Raw genomic sequence first — 25,581 nt, 5'->3', positions numbered from 1 at the left:
GGTCCCGGTCCTGAAAAATGGGATTTACTGGGCCATTCCGACATTTGCAGGCCCGGTAAATCCCATTTTCGAGACCCGGATCCGGTACATCCCCATTCCCATTTGAGCCTCCATAGGGCTCAATGGGAATGGGTAGGATGTTAACAACGGACCCGTTAATGACGGGTCCGTTGTTAGCATCCTGGTCTGCTCGCAGGTGCCGGTATGCACGTCTGGCCGGACCAGACGTGCATACCACCACCCGTAAGCAAACTCGTAATGTGGCGGCCCGGTATGAATGGTGCCGGTACCTTTACCGGCACCGTTCATACCGCGGCCGCCAGGGTCATAATGAGGCCCATTGTATATAAAATTTACAACCGTTAAATGCAAACATTTTTAAATGTTGGAATACAATTGTTCAGATAAACACTCCGTATTTCTATTCTACCAGCAGTCATTGCATTTTGGGAGTGGGAGTGGGTATTTGATGATAGGAACCAACATCACTCATTCCTCACCTGGTGTAAGGACTGGTTCAAATTAATATCTATCTACAGTTATAGCACATTGAGAGTAGGTGTTTAATAGTGGTCATCATCGTCAAGAATTCTCCACTTATTCAAGGAATGAGTTCATCTACTACTCCAACTCCTGCCATAGCATGTTGTGGACACGTTCTTGATGGTTGGTATGCCCATGGTATGGGGATTACTTTTTAGTGTTTTGATATATTGAGAGGTTGATATGGGCAAAATAAGTGCATGCTGACTTTTGGGTAAATTCCTGGTTGTAGATGAAGGCTGGATACCACCTTGCCTTGTTGAGCCCTTGCTACACTGCTGTATGACCCCACTTCTGCTTTCTTTTTTTCTACCTGAAGATGAGCTGGAACTTGTTACTGTGTAGTTTGAATTCGACCACTGGATGCAAACTTTGTGTTGGGCTGTTTTGCCTTTGTATTGAAGATATCCTGCATCTCAGCACAGTTTACTGTTGCGGGCGCTAAATAAATGTAGTCTCTGTGCTTGTATAGGGAATATGCTGCATCTTTTGTTAAAGGAATGAACCCTGGTTTTGAGTATCAGTTGAGATCTGACACCCAGTGGAGGAAACCAGCGGCAGTTGCCACTAGCTTCTCAATCTAGACTGCATGTTATCTTTGTTGACTACAGACATGGCCACCTGGATTAAAGATAACGTGTTGGCCACGGGGTTCATATACATGGATTGAATTCCTTTTAATCTTTTTTACTAACATGTGCCTATATAAACAGAATACATGAGCAAAATACACTGCAGTGGGGGTGTCGGCATATGAACAGTAAATTACTGATTTTCTTGCGCATATATTGCTTTGATCCAATACATATTAATGATCTAAACATGTATTTCTCCTCATGCTTTTCTGTGCTGGTGTTTGAACAGTCCTGCCTTCAGAGGAACTCCAAGTACCATACATTAATGAGGCATACTTTAAATCCTTTCTTGGTCACCTGATGGTTTTCCAGTCAGATGTGGCTACAATAAGTAAGTGATGGGGTGGCTAAAATGGTATTGGGACTAGATGATAAATGGAGATTACTCAAGAGGGTAATTGCAGGTGTCCTTAAGTGTGAGTGGTTTCACCTTCTGTGTGTTAGTAGTTCTAACTCCATTGTCTTTATTTGTGTTATTGGGTAATGTTCTTTAAGTTTGAATCATCGTTAATGTATCATGTAGCTTTCATTTGTCCAGGTCTTTAGTGGTCTGCCAAAACCACAGATCACTTTGCCAAGATTGAACGTGTGGATTTTAGCTGCTTCCCTGCCAGGAGCTGGTGACGTTCTGCTGCTGTTTATCTGGAGGAAATCTATGTCTTATTTACCCTCAAAATGAGGTCAGCCAAAGTCGGTCCTGATGGCCTAAAATGTGTATGTTGGTCTTCGTAACCCATCTTGTCTCAGCCCTTACGAGACATTCTCTCTTTCAAGGACATGAGCACTTTGCATACTTCCTCTGGGTGCCACGTCATGCCCTGTTATTATACTTTACGTTAAGTCTGGGAAGATTATTCCCACATTACTTCCCGTCATTGCAGATTGTCTTTTATCCCCTCTAAGACGTTCATCTTCACCATCTCCATAACATTTTTCTTTCAGTGATTTCTCTCCTTCCCTATGTATTTTCTTTCTGCCATCAACACGTCCCTAGCCTGTCTCTGTCTTTCTGTTTCCATGCTCCCTTCCCTGGACTCCTCTCTCTCGCCCTGATGCCCTGACGCCCTGCCCTTAACCTTTCCTGAGCCTCTTCTTCAACCTCTCACCTGTATGATGATGCAGAATCTGCTTAACCACCATCCCACTAACTAGAAAATTACTGCTGTATTTTTAATTTTAGATTGCTAATTTAAATTTGTTTTTTACTAGTTTTACATACAAAATATATGGAAATAATTGTTTACTGAATGCAGATTTATCGATAACCTCTGCGCACATATATACTGAACCTAATATATACATGTGTTCCTAATGCATGCCCTATATGTAAAGCTATGCAGTGTGCTACAATACCTGAATTCGGGGCAATGGGAGCAACAAGGGACAGAACACAGTCTTTCATGCTGAATGAGGTTCAGCGGCAAAAAGCTAAATTGGATGGTGGAGAAAGTGTGAGAAAGTAAGCTGTGATACACAGGGAAGTTGGATACATCTCTGGTGCACAGAGAAGGATTGCGGGAGGCACATGTAGAAGCGAGAGAGAGTGAATGGTTGTACAATAAAGCTTTTGGACCTCTAGAAAAGCGTCTAACTACGAGCGTCATGTCATTGGCTCTGTCAATGGTGTGATGCACAAATGTCAAACTTACAACTGCCTTTCAATACCTTCCAATACCAGTGGGAGAGGGCCCCTGGGTGTTGCTAGGTCTGGAAAAGATCCGGGGCTACGCTAATGTCGGGACTGTCGGGACTCGGGGCTAGCTATAGCCTTTTGCTGGTAGCCCCTGAGCTTCCATCTGGGATTACAACCAAAAGACCCGGTGCTTTAGCCCCCTCATTCACCTCCTAGCAAAGCCTGCTTTTCCAGTGAATTGACACATCTCCTGTTCCACCAATACAGCATAATCGAGGCCCACATGTTTTCAGTCCATACTCAAACTTTCATACTTTCACTCCCAAGCCCCTGCAAGTGTGTGTATGTCCATAACTTGAAAGCACTATGTAAATTTAAATAAACCAATACCACGCTGATGACTCTCAACTCATTTTCAGGCTGCCCTCAGCCACATCCTCTCCCTCTCTCATCTCTGATTGCCTAACTGCCATTCAAGATTGGTGTGCCGCCAATGATCTTTGTCTGAATGCCAGAAAGACGGAGATCCTCCTCATCAGCACACCTTCACCATCCTTTCCCCTCACTCTCTGGCCGGCCTCCCTTGGTCCTCCTCCTAGCCCCACTTGCGAGGCTAAGAACCTCGGGGTCATCTTTGACTCCACCCTTTCCTTATCCGCCCACATCTCTGAGGTCTCTAAAAAGTCAAATTTCCGACTGCACCTCCTCAGAGGTACTCTGCCTCTCTTCTCCTTCCCCCAGAAGCTCATGGTATCTCAAGCTCTGGTTTTCTCTAGCTTGGACTATTGTAACAGACTCTTTCTAAATCTACCTGGCTCTACTCTCCGCCCTCTGCAACTAATCAAGAACAGGACTGCGAGACTTGTCCTTGGACTCAAGCCCTGGGATCGTATCTCTCCAGCTCTGAAATCTCTTCACTGGCTCCCAGTGGATGCAAGGATTAAATTCAAAACCATCTGCATTGTCCACAAGGCTTTCTGGGGCCTCGGTCCAAAATACCTTCAGCTATCTCACCGCAAATACCTCCCCTCTCGAGCTCTTCGCTCCTCTACCTCCAACTCACTCAGGGTCAGTCGTTTTTCTAAGAAACAAGCTGGGGGTAGATCTCTGTCTTCGGCTGGGGCCTCCCTCTGGAACAGCCTCCCTGCCACTCTAAAACTTGAGGAGAACCATCTCCGATTCCGGAAGTACCTCAAGACCTTCCTCTTTTCTTCTGCCTTCGCTCCCCCTCTCCCCTGCTGATCTGTTCTCTCTTGGCACCGTGCACCTGGCCATCCTCTGTTTTGGGCCCAGGTACCTGCTCATCCTGTCACCCTCCCGCACTGCCATCCGGGCCACCCCTTGCACTGGGGTCTGTATCTGTACCCATACAGTCCCACCTTTTTCTTCCTGCACTTATCGGACTTACCCTGTCTGCTTCCTTAAACCTAGCACACAAATTGCTGGCTGCATTACCACTGTTTGTTGCCTTTATTATTTATTTTTTGTTATTTATCTGTTTCTCCTGTGCTTCGCACTTTCCACCTCTCCCCCTTCCATGCACATTTCCCCTCCCCCCTCTCCCATGTACTTGCGCATTCTAAATGTCTCTGGGCCTAGTAAGATCGCTGTTTTGTTCTCCCCTGTTCCCCTCCCTTGCCTTGTGGCGCTCTGAAACACTTGTGTACGAGTGCGATAGAAATAAAATCAATCAATCAATCAAAACCAGGCTGTAGTGCCTTTTATTATTTCACCCTGTTGAAATACCCTGGTGTCTGAGATGCAAAGGAATGACAACTATTATGGGATAGTTCAAAGAGCTCTGAGCCTGAACCTCAATATGGTTGGCAGAGGTGAAGCAGTTTAGTATTTTGCCCTTGGTGAATTTGTGGGTCGTAAGTGAATGAGCAAGACGTGCATTTAAACATACAGAGTATGGAGTGGGCACCACTACTTAAAACACTTTCAAAATGTGTAGCGAAAAGTTAGATATAAACAAGCAGCACCACCACTGCCCAGTGGCATTCTGGGCTAGCAAAAACACATAAGCAAAAAGAATTATAGCTAAGTAGCTATAATGTGGCGTGCTCACAATAAGTCTGCAACGCAGAAAGTTCAGAGCTCAGAACTTATACAATGTAATAAATGGTCAAATTGACCAAATTACATGATACAAAGTGTGTTTTAATATAAACAGGTAAAAAACACAGAAGAAAAACAGACTGAAAGGCCAATGCATTTAGGATCATGCAGATCCTTCTGTGAGATGTATTGACCCACTCCGCTATGCTATGCGGCATCACCCTGCCAGTTATGGGGAAAGAAACAGCAACAATGGCTTCAGCACACAAAAAGACGGATGCACAACCTGCCACCCATGGTACATGGGCGGTGGAATAGAGCACACCATGCAGAAATGTGCCAGTGGACTCCATGACCAGCAAACAGAGTGCAGAGAGAAAAGCAGCACTTTGCAAGTGAAACCCCCAAAATGTGCCTACAAATGGCATTTGCTTTGTTGCCAAAACTCCAAAATGCCCATAACACAACACTTCTCAACATTCAAAATCGTACCTGGTGCTAAAATTCATGTATCTAATGAAGCATTGTGAACATACAAAGTCCCAATGTGAAGAGCAAAACCTTCTTCAGACAAACTGGATTGTCTGAAAACTGACAGCATATGCCAAAATCTGGGTGCAGTACCCCGGGCTACCTGAATGACAGCTGTCAGAGGAGTACTGGTGAAACTTTAAAAGGACCTAAAACTAAAAGGTCTGCTGGATTAGCAAACATAAAAAGGATTGTTGCCAAAAAGGAATACAGATTTTAGTTGTGTTTTTCCCCACATATTTTAAGGCCAAGAAAGAAATGTATTTATGTTTGAGGTAACAAATTTGGTTTTTGCTGGGTTTAAGAAGTTAATTAGCCTGGCTGAAGCGGCAAGACATGGAAAAGCAGGTTTTTCTCCCAGAAGGAGGGCCTTCCTCTCAGCAGAAACTCACTGGGAGGTTTTAATTGCGGGTTAGAACAGAATCTTGTCTACAGAAAGCGAAGGAACAATGACAAAGCTTCAGCCCAGGAAACTGGAAGTGTGAAGGGGGTCGTAAATGGCCTCTGGAAGGACAAAACAAGGAGGGGCATGCCCTGGACTGCAGGGAGACAAAAAGGGGCGGACCATCTGTTGCTAAACATGAACAAAGAACAATTTTTAAAAGACTCATAACTTGCTATTCAAAATGGTGAAAAATATAAAAAGGACAGAGTTGTTAATTTAATTTTTGGCTGCACGTATGAAGAGGCGGTAGAACTGTGTGACATGTTCTGGACAGGAATGGCAATATATGTGGTTTTATGCAAAATGTGTTACTGTTAGAATTGTGAAAATTTACACGCATATCCCTATGTTAAACACGCACATTTGTGGAAATTTGCATACAATTTGGAAATTGTGATCATAGCGAAAAGAGCAACATTTTGTAGAAAGTTGAGACAAGATCCCATCGCTGCAGAGTTTTGAGGAATAGCTGCTACGTAAAATATGGCATCTTTGTGTGTGATTTGTATAACGGTGACCAATGTAGAAATGTACATTTAGTATCAAATCCAATTGTGAGACCAGTGGCTAAAGGGAGGTCTCTGAGGACTGTAAAGCAAATCATAAAATGTGACATCATCCGGCATTGATCCAATCACTCAAATTGCAAGGCGGAGATGAAGTGTGGTCCTATTCCAGCTCACAGGGGCAAGCTTAGCTAAGCCAGCCCATACACCCCCTTTGTGATGTCATTTTAAAGGATAAATAGAGACAGCTGGCAACACATAGGGACTGACTGATCCAGCCACTTTCCTGATTCCGGCGAAGCACTCTGATCCAGCATTCTACATCCAGCTTTAATATTCTTCCAGATCCAGATGCCAAATATCTTGCCAGCAATAGAGAACCATTGATTTCCAGCAAGGCCCAAATCCTCAAATTTATTCTCTCCACCCAGTAAAGCGCTGCGTGGTGTGAGAGGCCTTTTGAACCAGTATCCTGAAATCCTCTGGCTTGTCACCACTAGGCTTGCCTGAGGAACTCACAATCCAGCTGATTCAAATACCCACAGGCTAGGAGGGCAGATCCTGTGCAAATCCGGCGACCGGCATAGCTGATCCAGTACCGTGCATGATGTGCTGTCTTTCCTAGACCAGACCCAATCCTATGACCAGAGCTGACGGTCCATTTAAAAAAACTTATCCTGTGAGTATTAATAGGAAGAATTGTGGCCCATAGTATATTTGCATTGTCTTATCCCCATTTCAAACCCTTCCTATCTTTCATTCAGAACCAGTTTTGTTAGGAATATCTTTGCACTGTCTTATCCCTATCTCAAATCCATCCTATCTTTCCTTCAGAACCAGTATTGTTAGAACCATCTTTGCGCTGACCCTTTTCTCATCTGAAGAAGTCGAGTTTCCTTAGCTTGCGGCTCACCCTGATCAAGTGACTGTAAGATCCCTGTGTGCTATTCGCTTTTTCATAGTCATCCTCTAGTGTAAGCAAACCCATTTGTCATTTTCAAAAACGCATTCTTCCCGTTACTGTGAATATCGCACAGTGAAAAGTTTGCCGCAATTTGAAAAATCTGAAAGGTTTACACGTGTGAAATAGCTCTAAACTGCTTCCGACTTGGACTTTAGGATTTAAAATGTTTTCTTTGGACTAAATCATTGCTTGTGATTGTGTAAAACTGTACAAAACGGCTCCCATAAGAATTTAGAACAATTTAAGTATTTTTGACCACATTTGGTGTTTTTGCCCAGTCAATTCTAAAGACAATTGTAAAGACCATCCTGACAGCTGAAAAGTCAATTCCGTTTTTCTCTTGTGTTTGAAGGGGAAAGTGGGACTGATATTCTGTTTGATTTGTGCTATTCCTGAATACCTGGTCTCTACTCCCATCTCTTTGCATTGCCTATTGGGGGTGGAGGGGTGTTGCAGGGGGAACCTCTAACTATAGTGCTATCTGATCTGAACCAACACAAAAGTATTATTTTCTGTGCTGCATTTGTTTTGCTTATTACCTATCCCTAGTGTATTAAAGATATTATTCAGTGTTCTGTCACCCCATTGGTGATTGTTGTTTATCTATTTAAACATATTGTGATTACATTTTAAATACATAAATAAATATTTACTTTTGCAAACTAGCCTGATTCCTGGTTCAGTGTGACCAGGCAGCAGGGGGTCTCAGGAGAAGGGTGTGATATGAGTGGTATATCGTTCAAAATATTGAACTTATAGACAAAAATAAATAAGGGTTTCAGTTGTGCACTACATGCTGGGCTTTGACTTGGGTGTGTGCCGGATTGAAATCACTTACACTTCTTTAGGGCCCATATGCAATTGAAAAGTACAGAAAACTATTTAACATGAGATAACAAAACATAAAAGCAACTACTCAACTGTCGAAATATACATAAAGACATTTTCTTCACCTAATAACCGTAGTGAGTCTAAAGAGCCCTGTTACTGTTAGTGAGCCTAAAGAACCCTTTTACTGTGTTCGGAGCTGAAAATTCATAAAGTGTTAAGTTAAAAAGTAAAACCTCAAGAGTGTCACATATAAACCCCTCAGTAGAAGGTCAATAATTCCCAAGAATTCCAACAAGGTGAACTAATGAGAGGCAGCACTCACTATGACAGTCCAGCCACCCATAGTGCACAGATAAGAAAGGGTAAGTGCTGTCATACCTGTCAATGCATGAAGTACCCAAACTTTCATGGCCATAGCCCCTGGCCCTGGTACTTGGGGCCTCTGGGCCACGCCACGGTGTCCCTGCATGGCCTCACAGGCCCAATCATGCCCCCCAAGACTCTCCTTGAGTCAGTCCTGGCGCCTTTGGTGCCAGGCTCATATGGCAGAAGAAGGAGCTGGAGCTCTCAATGGAAATGGAAAATTATGGCTGCCCCCACATGGTTCAGTTAAGAACTGAACCATGCAGTCTAGTATCTAGGGTGTGGTCAGGCCTGAAGGCACCTGGGATACCTGCAGACTATTTAAGCCACGGCCGAGCTGCAGCACACGCTTCACCTTGCTCTGCACTCACAGCGTGACGTTCACTGTGATCTGTCCTCGGCTTTCCAGGCCAGCACCTGCAAAAGAAGAGAAGAAGAGCACCATTATCCACCCTTACCTGCTTGTAAATCCAGCTCCTGTCGATAGCTCCAGTGTCTCCTCGGAAGCTCGTCCTCGTTTGAAAGCCCCAACCTGGAGGCGGAAAAAGAAAGACAATATTAGTAAGCTTTCGCATCCCTCATTCAAGCATCATTCGGAAGCACGCTTACCTGCGTGGAACTCGCGGTTGGTCTATTCCGTGCCGGCCTCCATCAACCTGCAAGAGAAAGTCAAAGCGGTAGCTCTCATACTTACTCGTCGGCGGTCTGGACAGCATCCGCTCACCGCTCCGCATCCTCGCGGTCGCCCACCATCCAGAACATCACGGCGGCCTGCAACAGAAGAATAACACAGGTTAGCAATCAGCAAAAGCGCACATAGTGCACATAGCGCCGCGCTCCACGCATTCACTTACCATCTCGAGCACAGCCCCCTCAACCAGCTCGACGTCTTCATCATCCCTTCTGCAGCTAAGAGAGAAGGAGGACATTAATAAGGGCAATTACAATTACGGACAAATTATTAAGAACAATAGACTTCCCTGAAGGACTGAGTTGCAGCAGGTCTGGACGCTCGGCCCATGCCAGTGAAGCAACTTGGCAGCGAAGACGACGCACCCCTGCACAGAACTGCAGGTCGGAGAGCGCATCTCATCGGAATCCAAGGTGAGGAAAACTCCAAGGGGGTCGTTGGGGTTCACAAGGGAGGTGGGCCCAGAGAGGAAGAGATTGTGGGCTGAACCAGAACTCCTGTATTCCAGACTAGATCCTCGGCAGAACGAGAACCCGGGGGAGGCCAGTCCAGGCCGGGAGCAGTCCAACCAGGTCGGGTGGCGTTCCTGTGGATACCAGGTGAGCGCTACACAAACTCGGTTTGGTAAAATCTGAGACAGGGGTCTGTAAAACACACCAAACCTGCCAGTGTAAGAAGACAGGAACACTGGTCAAAAAACAGATCCGTGTCAGAAGCACAATCTGAGTAAAGAGTCCAAGACAACAACATAGATCACCTTTTTTTTTATTAAACTTTTATTGTAAACAAATATAAAATTGTTGCTTTTCCATTTCCCTTCCCCTCCTCCATATGCCAAGCATATATTTCATATTTTCTTTTTTCCATCTGGTCTATTCTCAACAGACAGTCCCATGCCACTTTTTGGCACTCCAATGTACCAGTTCTTCTATCTGTCCGGGTATGATTCGCGGCTGATATTTTAGAGAGATTTTTCATCACATTATTTAATTTTTTCGGTTTGTCCATCACACCTGAGATCTTTTTAAACATCATTTCTAAAAAGATTCCTAGGGCTCTAATCGTCCTTTGGTTTGGATCATCATATAATGCTTTCCAACACAGGTCCGAGTCCAAGGAACATGCGGGAGTTAAGAATTTTTGCAAAATATTCACCCTTTCTGATTCCAATTTCTTACAAAACATAACTAGATGTTGCACAGACTCTTCTTTTTGTCCGCAGAGAGAGCACTAATGGTAAAAACAGAAATTAATACCACTGTGAAAAGAGCTCCATACAGGAATATAAAATGACAAAGGTCGCTACATAAGCAGTAATGCAGGCGTCTGAAGTCCTGTGGAATTAAAATAATGAATTTCAGGTTTCCAGACAATCAGTGGCAATCGTTAGGATAGGAGCCAAATGATTAGTACTGACAGCAAGCACTGCGCTTCCTACTCCACCTTCCCTACCTCACACCTCTCTACACTCACCCAGCCTATACCTCACCCTTCTATACAACCACGCTACCTTTCCACTTCTGCCCACCCACCCTACCTCACTGAACCCAGACATCCCACCTGACTAGACCCCCATGCTACTCTATCCAACCCTTCCCCGTCCCTATCTGCCCTCACCCACCCTACCTCTGTCCTCGTTGCCTCCTACTTTAACTGAATGCCTTCCTAACCCACTTCCCTTCCACCTGTGGAAGTGGGAGGCAGGCCAAGATGGGGAGGCCATGAGGGAGATCCCAGACAGAGTCACAGTTTTGGACCAGGGAGTCTTCAGACCCGGTGGGGGTGGGTTGTGTATGCTGACGTACTGGGTCCACCCTCTGGCAATAACAGGCAGGCTACACTGAAAAGTGTGAACACAATGAAGGCACCAAAGTCTTTGTAGAAACCAGGAACAGATTTATTACAGGAAGAGGAGTAAACGCATTGCCAGCGGGATCAATTAGACACACTGGACTAGCTAGGCACACCCACTGGCATGGAACCCAGGGCCTGGGGAGTACCCTTGGATTCAAGGGGGGAAGGGACACCAAGGGAGAAAGTGTGTTGAAGAGGGAGTTGGAGAAGGTGGCTGGTAGAGATGGTGAGGGGGAAAGAAGAGCGAAAGAGGGAGAAACAGAGAGGACGGGGCAGGCACAGTGGGGTACAAAGCGAGACTCAGGGAGACATAGATACAGACCGTGGCAATCAGGGCAGAGAGGAGAAATAGAACAGTTAGGGGATGAGGCAGAACATGAAGGGTAGACTGGGGACAAGGGTACCTTAGATAGGTGGCCTCTCTGCCCTCCACCCCCACGGTCAGCCCACACCACCAGCAGCCAAAAGAAAAAGAACCTCTAGTCCTTTCTCCACAGGCTTATATGAGGCTGTTGCGCCATCCACTGCAGGGCCAGACCTCCACCTAGGAAAGTGTTTGTTTGGTTGTTGCCAGGACGTGTTTTGTTGCTCCAGCCCCACCAGGACACCGTCCCCCTGGGTAGTTTAGAGGCTTTGTGTATAATAAAAATGGGCTTTTTGGTTTTTGAACTCATGCTGTCCTTGGGATTCGAACCACGGTCACGAGGTTCGCAGGCCGGGCTCTTCACCACTGCACCAGATATGCCATGATGAATGAAATATGGCAAATAGTGTGTCAATAGCAGACAGGCCGGGTGACAGCCTGGATCTGAATAGTAACAGAGATAGTCTTGCATTTATTTGAATTTCATTGGCTGTTTGTCAGCCGATTAAATGTTTTAAAACCGGATGGGGTGAGCTCAGTGGCGCACGAGAGCCCACTTCACTTGATGCTGTCCTTGCAGATTACCGGCAACATTGGTCCTATGAGACGTGGTGTGGTTGGCATTGGCCACCGCCTAGTTGAGCCTGAGCCTCAGCTGATAGTCCTGACTCCTGAGACGGAAGAAGAAGAGCGCTCCTAATAGTCCACAGCGGAACAACAACTCATTTGCCACACAATTCCCAGAACAATCAAAGTAAAGCTTGAATGTAAGGCAATTTCCGGCAAAAGAAAGCTTAGAAAGGAGAAAGAAGCAGGAGGTTGGAAGTTTAAGCAAGCAAGTAAAAAACATATGCCTTGCCTATGATCAAAAATGGCTCCAACCCTAAATTAAAGGCCCAAGACCCAAGCCCAGTTTAACCAGTTGCTACTCCATATTTCCTTACCAAAAATACTTCCTACAAGCCCATCACCAGCTACCCCATTTGGGTAGCTGATCTGTACCCCCAAAGTCTGCTCTGAGACATACTGTACACATTCAGAGCCACATTCTGCACACACCGCGCCACGCCACGCTCATGCTGCATCAGGCTCAGCACATTATGAACCAGGTTGTGGATGCTCAATGCCAAGCTCTGCACCAGGGTGACCAAAAAAAAAAACATGCCAGTTTTGCCAGGACTGTCCCTAATTGGGACCTCGGTCCCCCTGTCCCGAGTGTTATTTTTAATTTAGAAACCCCGTCCTGGTTTTAGGGAAAGGGAGGGTGATTAGTAATCTGCCAAGAATTATAAACTAAATGAACATCATTACACTTCTGGAATGGTGCCTTCTCCAACGTTCCAAGTCCCCGCCACATGCATGAACTGCCTGCACCACAGAAAATGGCTGAGTCATGTGTATCTAATATCAGATCAACAGCTCCTCTGTTGTGAATGTGCTTGGCGCCACAGTGAAAATGCACAATCTGGATGTAGGAACAGTGCTATAAATACTGTGAAATTAGGAGGGGGGCGTTTAAGGTGGTGGGGCTGTAGTGGGGGGTTGTAGGCAGTGGTCAAAGTGAGCGGGAGCAGTCAGGAGCAGTGCTCCTCTACTTTTTTAAATTACCTTTTACAGCTCCTATACTTTTATTTTAAAAAGAAACCATTTCGGAATGGTTTCGTTTTAAAATAAAAGTGTAGGAAGAAATTGAACTGCACTAAACGTTCCCATAAACATCAGGTGCAAGTGTTTGGTGGTGTGTGTTATGTCCCTGGTTCTGGCATCAGCGGGAAACAGGGAGAGTAGGCCCAGGCAGCTGAGGCCTTGCTGTGCAGCTCCCGCGGGAGCAGTAAAGACACGAACACTGTTGTGTTGCTGTCCTGCCCCGGGACTGCCTCTGCGGGGCGGGGCTTTTATTAAGATGGCTTGCGTCACCGCGTAGCGGGACGCAAGGCGGACATAACATTCCTCCTTTATTTGAACTGAACAATAACAATAAAACATTTCTCAGCCAACCGGGCTTGTCCCTTTTCATCATTTAGTCTCTCGGTGGGATATTCTACCACTCATAGTCTCTGAGCCTGGTCGGGGGCTGGGTTGCAGTTCTTAGGCTATATCTTCCACCCCTGGGTGCAACCCCCTGTCTCCCCTTGAGTTGCTCACCTTCACTGCTCGGCTAACCCAGTTCTGGTTCACTCGGTGGTTCCTCTGTTCGGTCGTCCGCGATTTCTCCATCCTCCGGATGTTCATGTCCTTCGTCCCCAGGCGGATTCTCTTCTTCCTCCGGGGGACCCTCGCCGTCCGTCCATAGATTCTTTGGCACTGCCTTGAAACATGACGCATTTCTTGTTACTTGTCTTTGCCCCCTTTTGGCGGTTATCATAGTGCCATGCCGCTGGCCTATTGTCCATGGGGCAGCGTCATATTTGGTGTCTAGTTTAGATTTGGATGGGTTCCTCACCATGACCACTTGATCACCGACTCGGTGGTCGGACCACATTGCATTCCTTTTGTTGCTCATCTGGGCGTTTGCCCCTGCTCTTCGTAGTTCGGTGCGCTTGGGGTCGAACGTGTCTGTGCTCCTGCTCGGATGGTGTGGTATGGAGAAGTTAATGATTGTGCCATACATTAGGTCTACCTGTGGTATTCCCGTTGTGCAGTGGGGTGTAACTCTATAATTCCGTAGGAATCGCTATAAGTCCACCTGCCATGGGCTAGTGTTGACGCGCGACAGGCGCAGTACCTTGTTTATTGTCCGCATGAAGCGTCATTATGTGGTGGTAACGGATGTTGAGTTCCATGAGGTATTTTTGAATTCTTCTCCCTGGAAGGGTGGGCCATTGTCACTCCTGATTCTTCTTGGGAGGCCATGTGTTGCAAATATTTTTTCGATCGTGGGTATGACTGCCTCTGCTGCCATGGAATTGACGATCTCGACCTCCGGGTACCTGGAGTGGTCGTCAATTGCCACCAATAGGTAGGTTCCTTCCTGTATTTGGCTGAAGTCTATGCTTATGGCGTCCCATCTCACGGACCCTCGCTCCGCCGATTGAATGGGCTCCGGATGGGGTGGTGGCCCGTTCTCTGGCAGGGGAGGGAGGTGTTGACTAACCGCTCCACTTTCCCATCGATCTGGGGGAACCATATGCGGTGCCTTATCCGGGCTTTGGTCCTTAACATCACCTGGTGGCCGTTGTGTGCCAACGCCACTATTTTGTCCTGTAGGCTTGGAGGGATGACGATTTGGGTTCCTCATAGGGTGAGCCCTTCTTCCGTGATGGATAGATCCTGCCGGACTGTGAAGACTCCCGTGAGGAACTCTTTGGCTTCCGCTGTTCTGTTGTGGATGTTCTGTAGGAACGACTTCCACTCCCCCGAGATGATCGTGTCTTTCAACAGATTACAGCATGGGTCACTTTATGTGGCGTCTACTTTGTCTTCTAGTCCGATTGCCCGTGGCTTCATGGTGTGTACCACCTGGCAGATGTGTTCTTCTGTCTCTTCTGCTACGTCTATTTCCCTCAGTGTTGCCGCTCTCGGTTGTCTCGACAGGAAGTCCGCCGGGTTACCACTGCCTGGCTGATACGTCAGTTCGAAGTCATATTGTTGGAGATGTAGCAGCCACTTGGCAATCCTGGCAGGGGGTGAGATGAGGTGCCCGTGAAGATTGGGAGCAGTGGTTTGTGATCTGTGTAGGTTTTGAACTTCCGGCCCTACAGATACAGGTGGAAGTGGCAGCAGCCCCACAGTACAGCTATTGTCTCTTTTTCAATGTGGGAGTATCATTGCTCCGTCGGTGTCAGTGCTCAGGAGGCATATGCGATCGGCATCGATTTCCCCCGTTTTGGCCACCTGGATGAGAATGGCCCCCAGACCCACGGGGCTAGCATCCACGTACAGTTCGGTTAACAGTGCAGGGTTGTAGTAGGCCATGGTGGTGTCTGCCGAGAGTGATGCCTTGATTAGCTCGAATGCCTCTTGGCAGGTGGGACCACCACTCCCATTTCGTGCTTACTTTTGTGAGTTCTCGAAGAGGTTCAGATAGTGTGGCCAAGTTTGGGATGAACCTTCCGCAATAGGTGGCCATTCCTAGAAAACTGCGTACCTCCATTGGTGTGGTGGGGGGTGTGGCAGCTTGGATGTCCACTACTTTTTGGGGGTCCGCCGAGATGCCTGCGCTATTGAACGTGTACCCAAAGAACGAGATCTCTCCCTTCAGGAACTTGCATTTTTCTTTGTGGATTGTCAGACCAGCACTCTCTAACCTGCTGAGTAGCATGTGGAGAACGAAATGCACAAGTGGGTTCGCTCTGACAACTAGATTTGAGGGGGGGTACTCTTTTTTTATAGTACACCTTAAGTTATTAAGTCATGTCACACGTATTCAATCATGTGTAGTAAAAGTGAACCCTAAACACAAATAGACTAAAGATTCACATTTTCACATAGAGTAGAGTTGCATTTATTAGTTTATGCATTTCGACATGAAGGGATTGGTCTTCAAAAATATTTAGTTTTTTTAAACTTTACATTAAAATTGTAAATTCAATGAAGTTTTTTTAAAACAAGTTTAGTTCCATTTTAGTGCTTTGGAATTTAAATAGTGACCACCACCTATTAGTGACAAGTGATAGTAAAGTTTAACTTAAGTAGACATATTACAACCAATGTTCTAAACAGTGCAAAGAGCTATTGGTTTTCTGTAAGCCAGGCTTGGGGTGACCTAACACGTGGTCAGCATGTGGAGCCTTCGTAGATGTTCTTCTTTGTTGCCTGCATGAATTAGAAAGTCATCACTGATCTTCAAAACTCCCGGAATGACGTGTATTACCTCCTGTATTGTTTGCTGGAATACCTCAGCTGCCGAGGAAATTCCAAAACTCAGGCGCTTGTACCTGCGTAGGCCGATGTGAGTTGAGAATGTCGTGATGTACAGGTAGTCCTGGTGTAGCTTCAGCTGGTGATATCTGGCGTTCAGGTCGGCCTTTGAGAATATTTTGGATCCAGTGAGGTCTGCCACTATCTCATCGAGAGTCGGGTGATATGGCGCTCCCGTTTTATTGCTGCGTTGGGGAGGCGCATGTCTATGCATATTCTGACCTTCCCCGGTTATTTGGGCTTCTTGGTGATGACCATGGGAGAAACCCATGGCGTGGGCCCAGTTACTTCCTCGATGATGCCCGCTTTCTCCAGTGCTCTTAGCTCTTTTTCTACTTGGCTGCGTATGTGGAACAGCGTCCTTCTGTGTCGCACTGCTCTCGGTTGGACTGACTCATCAATGTGTAGCCTGATTCACTTTCCTTTTAGGCACCCGATTCCCTTGAGGAGTTTTGGGTATCTCTCAAGAATGTTGTCGACTTCTTGTGAGTTGGTCACTTCGCAAATGAAGCTTATCAACCCCAGGTCCTCTGCTGCGTCTCCGCTCAGGAGGCATTCGATGCCTGCATTTACCACGTAGATTTTTGACTGCAGTGATTTTTCCCCTTGGCTGATTTTGGTCCGGAATCTACCTACTATGGGCAGTGGGGTCTTACACCCGTATACAAATAGTAGTGCGTCCGTCGATTTCAGGGCAGGTTGGGGCTGTAGTTTTCTGAACCTCGTCAGTGGCATCACATTCACGGATGCTCCCGTGTCTATGGTCATTAGTATGTTTTGGCCCTGGATTGCTACCTGGCATTTTCGTCTTCTCAGTTTTCTTTTTGGTGTAGTGCTTCTGTAGTTGAAGGCTGAAACTAGGTATACTTTCTTTCTTTTTTTCCAATGTTCATTTGCAGCTTCCTGTTGGATATGTGCTGCGTCGTCCCCTTCCTCCTCTGTCAAGGAATTGGCGGTTTCGACACGTCGGGCGCTGGCCTGTTTCTTTTTCTTTCCTACACTCTTGTCCTGGGTTGCTTGCGGCGGTTGCTGTGGCACTCCTGACAATCTGCATACCTTGGCGTAGTGGTCTTTTCTGCCACATGTGCCGCATGTGGTTCCTTGAGCCAGGCAGTTGCGTCGTCTGTGACGAGGCCCTCCACACCACCCACATTCCATGAGTCCTGGGATCTGGTGTTGCCCTTTGGGGTACGCGTTGTTTCCACTGGCCTCATCCCTCATGAATTGGCGATTCGTGATATGGGCCACAGTTGCCGTAGTGAGGGCTGTCTGTAGTTTCTGTAGGGTCGTGCCCATGTGGGCCGCCCTGGCATGTGCTAACTCCCTCTGGCGGCCAAGTTCAAGGATTTGGGTTAGTGATATTCCCTTCTCGTCGTAGCACCATCCTACTCAGTTTTTCTGAGTGAATCCCGTTTATGAGTTGGCATCGGATTTCCTTCTCAATGTCCGTGAATTCACATGAGATTGCGAGCTTCCGGAGTTTGGTGTGGCAGGCATCCAGCGTTTCCTCTTCAATCTGGATGGTTGTGCAGAATATAAATCTTTCATAATCTGGATTGAGCTGGGGCATGAAGTGGGCCGTCAGGGCGTCCTTCGTTTGCTGGTAGACGTCAGGGCCATCTGTGATTGCCAGCGAATTGAAAATGCATAATACTTCATCCCCTACATTCATTAGTATGTGCGACCTCATCTTTCTCAATGTCGTAATGTCTTTACATTGCATTGCCATCTCGAACTTCTGTAACCACAACTGCCATCGTGGGCCGACTGATGACGGGTCAGTGTATGGGTCAAAAGGGTATAGTGCAACAGATGATCCACCTTGCGGGTGGGCTTGCGGCGTGGACAGTGACAGGTTTGCGCCCATTCTGGAAGGCGTGCCGGGACTGGGTGTGGACGTGCCTGACGCCATGTTGACAGACAGTGTGCACATGTGGCAACCGTTCTCTCACCTTAGGGTGCTCTTGAGAGTGTTCTTGGCCTCCCCTGCGTGTGTCCATGTGTTGGGCGTGATGTTGCACCTTTTCCCCCTCCAAAACTCCTGCTGTGAGGCGTGGATAATTTCAGGAACCGTCTGGCAGTGTGGTCGAGATTAATCCAGGATGATAGAGATGAGAGAGAAAAGTCCCAAAAAAAAAAACTTTTTTTTTTTTGGGTGGGGGTTTGGATGCCCCCACGTGTTCCCAAAACTTTCGCCCTTATGAATGGGCTTTGAGCACTGGGCGCCGGCGTCACGCGTGCCGTTGTATTCGCTTCCTCGTCGCCAGTGTTATGCCCCTGGTTCCGGTCGAGGCGTCGGCGGGAAACAGGGAGGATAGGCCCAGGCAGCTGAGGCCTCGCTGCGCAGCTCCCGCGGGAGCAGTAAAGACACGGACACTCTCGTGTTGCTGTCCTGCCCCGGGACTGCCTCCGCGGAGCGGGGGCGGGGCTTTTATTAGGACGCCTTGCATCACTGCGTAGCGGAACACAAGACGGACATAACAGTGTGTGGCAGGGGACGTGATGATGGGGTTTGTGGGGAGTCGGTGCAGGGGAACATAGTTCCACTACTTCTTTTCGTACACTTCGACCACTGGTTGTGGGGCTAGGTGTGAGTGGGGTATCCTTCTTTTATGTTGTTGGCTGTCCCGGTTTTATGCCTTCAAAATTTTGTCACCTTGCTCTGCACACCTCAGTCACTCAAGCACTCTGCACAGCCTGACCCTGCACACCCGCGACCCTTCTCTGCACATCCTCGTCTGTGGGTTCTGAGCAAGGCCCAGCTGATCAGCACAAGTGACGTTCTGCCTCGCGAGTCTGCTTTCCACATGTGCCTTGAATGTTTTGTTTTTTACATTCCCGGAGGAGGAGCAGCAGCCACATGGTAGAACCATCGCTCAGTGGCTTGCCCTTGGAACTTACCATGTGTCCTCTAGTGGCTTAGGTTTGCTCATCTAAAAAACAGAAAGGGGCGTGCAACTTTTTTAGTTCTTGAACTTGTTTATTCTAGAATTCCAAAACAGGGGTGTGTTGCCTTGGCGATGTGTGACGAACCCTCAATGTACTTCAAAGAGTTCGATCGAACATGTAGCGCTTTTCTCTGTGTTTGGCTTCATCCGGGATTCTTTAGTCACCAGTGACCTGGTGAAGACTGAGTGCAGATATGCCGCTGGTTGTTTGCCAGCATCAAGACTCCGCTAATCTTGCTGTGGCCTACATGTGCACATCTATGCACTCTTCTCCTTATTGAAACCAAACCTTGTGCGATGCTAAAAGTCTATCGGAGTTTCCTGTTTTAGTATCCATTGTAAGCTCGCTTTTCAGACACCACATTGTGCTTTTCGTCCAGGCGTCTGGTGTCTGTGCATGATAGCACACACCGGCATTGTGGATGGTCCTACCTGAACCCATAGGACCTGCCTCTGAAAACGTGATTTTATGCAGGTTTTGGGATTCGGTACACCATTGCCTTCACCTGAGTGACAAAGGGGTCTGCTCAATTCACAAAGGGCATCCAGATGTGCGCACATTCAGATCTCCCCGCCCCCACACTCACTTGCGGAAGCTGGGCGTTAAAGGGGACGTTCTGCACATTGCAAAGCCCACACAGCACACATCACTCTGCTGTTACGCCCAGCCTGGATCTCAGACTGCTAGAACCTGTCACATTTCTCACCTCGGAGAGCAGTGAATTTACTTGAGCAAACACACTGGTCTCTGAGGTGACAAAACAGGCATTGAAGGGAAGGTTGAGGCAGAGGACAAAAGCCTGCCATGGGGATATCAGTTCGTGAATTCTTAATGGTGCTGGTGCATCCGACCTCCCCTTTTCCATTGAGCCCTATGGGGCTCGAATGGGAATGGGGAGCATTTCATTCTGGCGCCCGCGAATGGGCAATTACCGGCTCCTGCAGGGCCGTGATGACCCGGTAATTTCCCATTCGCGGGTGGTGGAAAATTTCGCAGGTTTGGCAGCAGCCTGCTGGTTTTACCGGCAAGGCTACCGCCAAACTTGTAATGAGGCCCATTGTTTTTTTACTGTGTCATGACATTTTTTGCTGCCCTCAGGGAGAAAATTCAACATGATGTGAGTTCTTATATGGGGAGTGGGGGACTTGTGTAGCCAGTCACGATATGTTTTCTTACTGTGGCATGGCTTTTTTTCACTGGCATTGTGGCCAAACCAACAGGAGTATGTTCTTACATGGGGATACTGGCATGTATTGGCAAAGTCATCATAAACATGCTTTGCTATAGTATCCTTACTAGCATTATGGACAAAGCAAACATGAGTATTTCCCTCTATGGGAATCGTGGCGTATATAGGTGCACCAGAATGGACATGTGTGAGCACAATCAATATGAAAATGCTTTTTTACATTAGCAGAGTACTGGCATATAGTGGGCAAAGGTATTATGAAAATGTGTTTCAAAATGCTCCTGTGCATTGTTGGTGGCTTGGCATCTATTGGACTTTTTGTGTCTTGTCCTGCAAAACCGTTTGTAAACTGTGTGGCTTTTCTCTAATTTATCACCGAAAGTATACTGAAAAATTCACTATTTTACCCCATTATTTAAAAAGATTTCTCAAGGGGAAAATCCCCCTCTTGATTGGTTTGCCCGCCCTCACTACTCTGTCACCCGTGTGCATTTGGCTGGGGGCAGAACAAGTGCCCTTCCTTCTGCGGGCTCTTCTTAGTGTGGGCCCTACTGCATTAGCTCCAGGCCCGACTTGTTACAGAATAATGGCTGCGCTTCTGGTGAGTTGGAGTGAAAGATGGATCTACTCAGCCTCCTGGGCTTGAGGAAGGGGGCGGTAGGATGGAGGGGTAATCAGTAGTGTAATAGGTTTAATGTCTCGTCTCACTAACAGTTATCAAAACTGCCATCCAGCCCCCCCCCAACATTTTGAGACCGGCTCCGCCCCGGCTTTCGTGCATTTTTTACTTTGATCAGAAGGCATTTCACTTTCATGTCTATCGCTCAAACAGGGGTTTCAATGTTTTTGTTCTTCTTTTCCTGCTAATTTTAACAATGACATGCCCTTTAAGTGCCCCTCTCAGTGAAATGCCCTCCCGGTAATTATTTAGTTGCTGGGGGCCGATCGTATATGCTCCTGACCCTAATGAATGCAAGGGGGCTGCCCAGCGCATAATTACCTTAGTGCACAGCACAGAATTCTGCAGGCCGCCTGTGTGCATAAAGCGCTATTCACACTTCCTTAATTCATGCAGTTACAAAAAGCATATTCTATGGAATTTGTCGACACGAGTTGTATGATTTTCTGCAAATCAGGTTCTTAGTCTGAATTTACACAACGCGTTCTTTTTTGGTGGCTGTATTATTTCTTTAATTAAATGTTAAACCAGTTTTGAAAATCAATGGGACCACAACCAACAGATGTATTTATACTGTTTGATATACATGATCGTGTCAGTGTTTTTTAAAAGTGCTTTTGCATAAACCTTTGGCTGCCCTTATGAGGTTCCCATACACATCATAGCTTAGAGGAGTTATTTGACCATTAAAAGATATATAAGTTCTACTTGCAAGTGGGAACTAGCACAAGCATTGCATCCTTAATAGCAGCCTAAGCCGAGCAGTGACGTCATTTAGGGGTCACTAGGGGTCGCACTTGCAACCGCTGAGGTTTCCCTTGCTACCCCTAAAAAAGAAATTAAAAAAGAAAGTATTTCTTTCTTTCTTTTTTTTTTACAAATCGAAGCTCCTGGGCTCTGGCCAATGCCACGTGCCTCTTTGTTTCTAGAGTGGCTGGCTTTCTTGTTCAGGCTTCTTAAATAAAACAGGAGGTTCCACAAGTGTAACACTTTGAGTAGTGACCCTAAATAAGAAAGAATAGGAATAACACATCATTTGTTTTTCTGGAATTCTAAACAATAATTGCTAGACTCATTAAACATTTATTTCAGGCACACTTCAGGGGGTGTGAGTCCCTGATTTAGTCTGTTCTTAAACACCTCAAATTCACAATGCAGACAAAATCCTCCAAAAAGCATTTAGAGGAGAATATGCATCCATTTCGGACTATGTATTTTGCTTTTCGCAAGTTGCAGTTATAGCATTTTTATTTCTGTTGATACATATGTGATCCATTCTTGTATGAAATGCATATCACTTTTTACAGTTATATTGTAACCATATTTTTCATAGTGTACTTAGAAACAATTCTATGTGATGCCACTTCCTGTTTTGTCAAGTGGTAAATGGTCGTGTTTCATCGCTTCCCGTGATGTAACTTTGGGGTGGGGTCAAATGCCATCACTTCCTGTGATGTCATCAGAGGTCAAGGGTCATGCGATGTCACTTCCGCTACTCCTGGCATTTTGGTGAAATGACGTCCCTGAAGCTGAGGGGCCTCCGGTTAACGTTTTAAAGAAGTTGTTACCACAAGGGTCCACGTGAAGCACTGCAGGTTAAAGATGGAAGCAGCCATTAACTTTCAGCATCAACACACACCTGCTGCTGCATTAAAACCTTCACGTTTTAAGAGCAATAGTGGCAGCACGATGTGATTGCTAGATCAACTCATTTGGGTCAGGAGGATAGTGGAATTGTTTCCTTTCATCAAAAGATGGCCACTGGAGGCAGTGCCTATGCCTAGACACCTCATTGGTCGGGGAGTAAATGACCCAAAATGAGGCAGACCAAAACGCCATTTTATTTTCTGTTCGTAGTACTGTTGTCGTAATGTACTGAGGGTTCCCAGCCTAATGACGTGATGATGGATTCCAACACCGGAGATAAGTAACTCGCTTCTTCTGCCTCTTGGTTTTTGGGATTTGAAGCTCGAGCTCCTCTTTGCTGTGTAGTTGCTGCCTAGCACCTGTTTTTTATTCTTTTTATTTTTTTAAATGTATTGTGTTTTGATTCCCATCGGTAAACAAAAGAGAATCTTTCACAAAACGTATAAAATTAAAAGGACATTTCCCACATTAACATCTTAAAACACCTATTGAACAATGATGCAACTTAACACAATTACTGTGAATAATGTCTCAGACGTAGCTTTCTATTTCTCCTCCTCACATACGACCTTTCTGAACTTCTCCCAAATGTTATAAAGGAGATCACCTAATGCCAAGTAAGTTACGACTCTGCACTTGAGCCCCCATGAAACTGACCCACCATGCTTAATTGCCATGTGACATGTTAACACCTGTCAAGTGTTAAGAATAACCTTCCATCCGCAGCCTCTTTTGCCCAATGATTACTGATTTTCTGCTGATATATACGTGCTGCCCATATATTATCTTTCCAGGTCATTGGCCCTGGAAGACATGATATGCTATTATTATGAATGTATTGGTTGACTAGGGGTAGAAACTGCGTTTTTGTGTGTGCATGATGCAAAGTTCAATGCTGGCAACCTACAACATCTAACTAGAAAATACACGCTTTTGTTGAAAACGGGATGCCTATGTCGCACAGAAATATTTTAAACAAACACTTATCTGTGGTTTAATCTTCCAGATCCTGCCCCAAGGACGGAATGCCTGCTTTCACCTGCCACCGACTCCCACCCCGTGCAGGCCTTGCTGGAGAGCTTCACTGCCTTATCGGGCTGCGCAAGCCGAGGCACCGCAAGCCAACCGCAGGAGGTGCACGTCATCAACCTCAGGTGTACCAAGGAAGGCCCCTGCCATCATGAAAAGGAGGTATGGCAAAGCTTGGCGCGCCACGTCTCTTAGAATGATGAACGCATGGTAACACAGTCTTGCGCGCGCACACGACAACTGTCTCGGGAGGATAGCTCAGCGGTAACGTGCTCGCCCTGGAAGAAAGATGACACGGAGCAACACAGGTTCGATCCCCGGGTCCGCGCTTGGAAACCTCTTGGTATTAAGCGCATTATAAATAACATGTCATATAAAAATCATAACCACCTCTTATGAACAGCAGAGTTCTTTTCTCATGGCTCATAGATGATTACTTTACTTGTTTATTACGAGTTAAATGGACTGCTACATTGCAAAAGTAAAAATCACTTCAAAGCACAGGTGAGGCGAGCAGGAGTGGACTACGAACCAAAATAGGCCCTGGAAATAATTTTCAAAGCAGCCCCAAATACCACATTTTCAGCAAGTCTAACCCTTTCCCTATGAGAAAATGTGGAAATGAAATGGTTTACCACACAGAAGAGTCCCCAGGTGCAGAGGCCTACCGGGAAATCTCCAGTTCACCCCTGGAGGCCAGAGAAAAAGCGAGTACTCAGGCTGTTTTCAGCTAGGCCTGAAGGCAGGATTCGCCATCCTGGTTCAAGGAAGAAGGGTGGGCAGAGTAGAAGGAGATAAATAGGAGTGAGGGGTGTTGGAAGTTGGGGAGAATTTGCATCGAAGCTCAAGGGCACATTTCTGATACTCCCCAAGGGCAGCACAGGCAGGGAGGCGAGGCAGGCTTGGGAATACAGGAGGACATGACTGGGCCCAAGACTATTGGGACCGATTTATAATGCTTTACATATAGTGCTGCACCGGAGATAAGCAAGTTATGGCAATAAGCTTGAGGTGTAGGGTAGACGGCTAAATGAGGTTGGAGAAGTGCCCTGATTAGGACGGGTAAGACGTGGGACAGCATGTGTCTGACCCTTGGCTCTGCATGGTGTACAGCCCCACATGAGAAGGAAATGGAGGAGAGGGATCTGGCTAAATATATTTACATGACTGTTTTTGGTTTTGGCGCACATGACTGTAAGTAAACTTTGTGGGACCTGTTCTTTGTCACCACTGATGAATACTTAATTACTTATTCACTTATGAATAATGGTTTTTATCACAGCAGGTGTTTTGTTAATCCAGCAGTTCATGAGTAGATTTAATGACTTGTTGAAATTAGACATTCTTTGTTCTTGGGTGTTTGAGGGGAGTTTGCTTGGGGCAGTCAGAGAAGCAGGGGAAACATCTTAAAATTCTGGTAATTAATGTGTGGTACAGAATTGCTGCAAAAATGTCAAAAATTAGAGACTCTCTCCTAACATTCCTCACACGCCCTCCTCCTGCAGTCTACACTCCACCTACTCTACCATCATCCTCTGCTTCTATCTCCGACTTTAGTCACACTAATACTGAAGTAGTCCTATCTCTGCTGATGAAGGCTAAACCCTCTTATGCTTCATCAGACCAACTTGCTCATCAGCTAGTCAAGCCTATTGCCCCTTTACTGGCCTTCCACCTCGCTGAACTGATCAACACGTCCTTCGACTATGCTTGCTTTCCCTCTATTTTCAAAACAGCTATTGTCATCCCTCTCCTAAAAAAGCAAGGGGCTCACCTGAACCTGTCGGCAAACCTTCACCCTGTGTGT

General features: G+C 46.4%; 1 protein-coding gene across 2 annotated transcripts in view; it reads left to right on the top strand.

Moving 5' to 3' along the window:
* Nucleotides 1-25,581, top strand: part of TGFBR3 (transforming growth factor beta receptor 3) — a 486,836-nt gene that overhangs the window by 97,794 nt on the left and 363,461 nt on the right. For both annotated transcript variants that reach the window (XM_069641782.1, XM_069641781.1), the window contains exon 2: nucleotides 23,752-23,936. In XM_069641782.1, the coding sequence (XP_069497883.1) occupies nucleotides 23,752-23,936 (185 nt within the window). The remainder of the gene's footprint in view (nucleotides 1-23,751; nucleotides 23,937-25,581) is intronic.

The sequence above is a fragment of the Ambystoma mexicanum genome, chromosome 1q, assembly GCF_040938575.1.
Source record: "Ambystoma mexicanum isolate Mex_15411 chromosome 1q, UKY_AmexF1_1, whole genome shotgun sequence".
NCBI classification, from domain to species: Eukaryota; Metazoa; Chordata; class Amphibia; order Caudata; family Ambystomatidae; genus Ambystoma; species Ambystoma mexicanum.
This window is presented reverse-complemented; position numbering and strand designations above follow the sequence as displayed.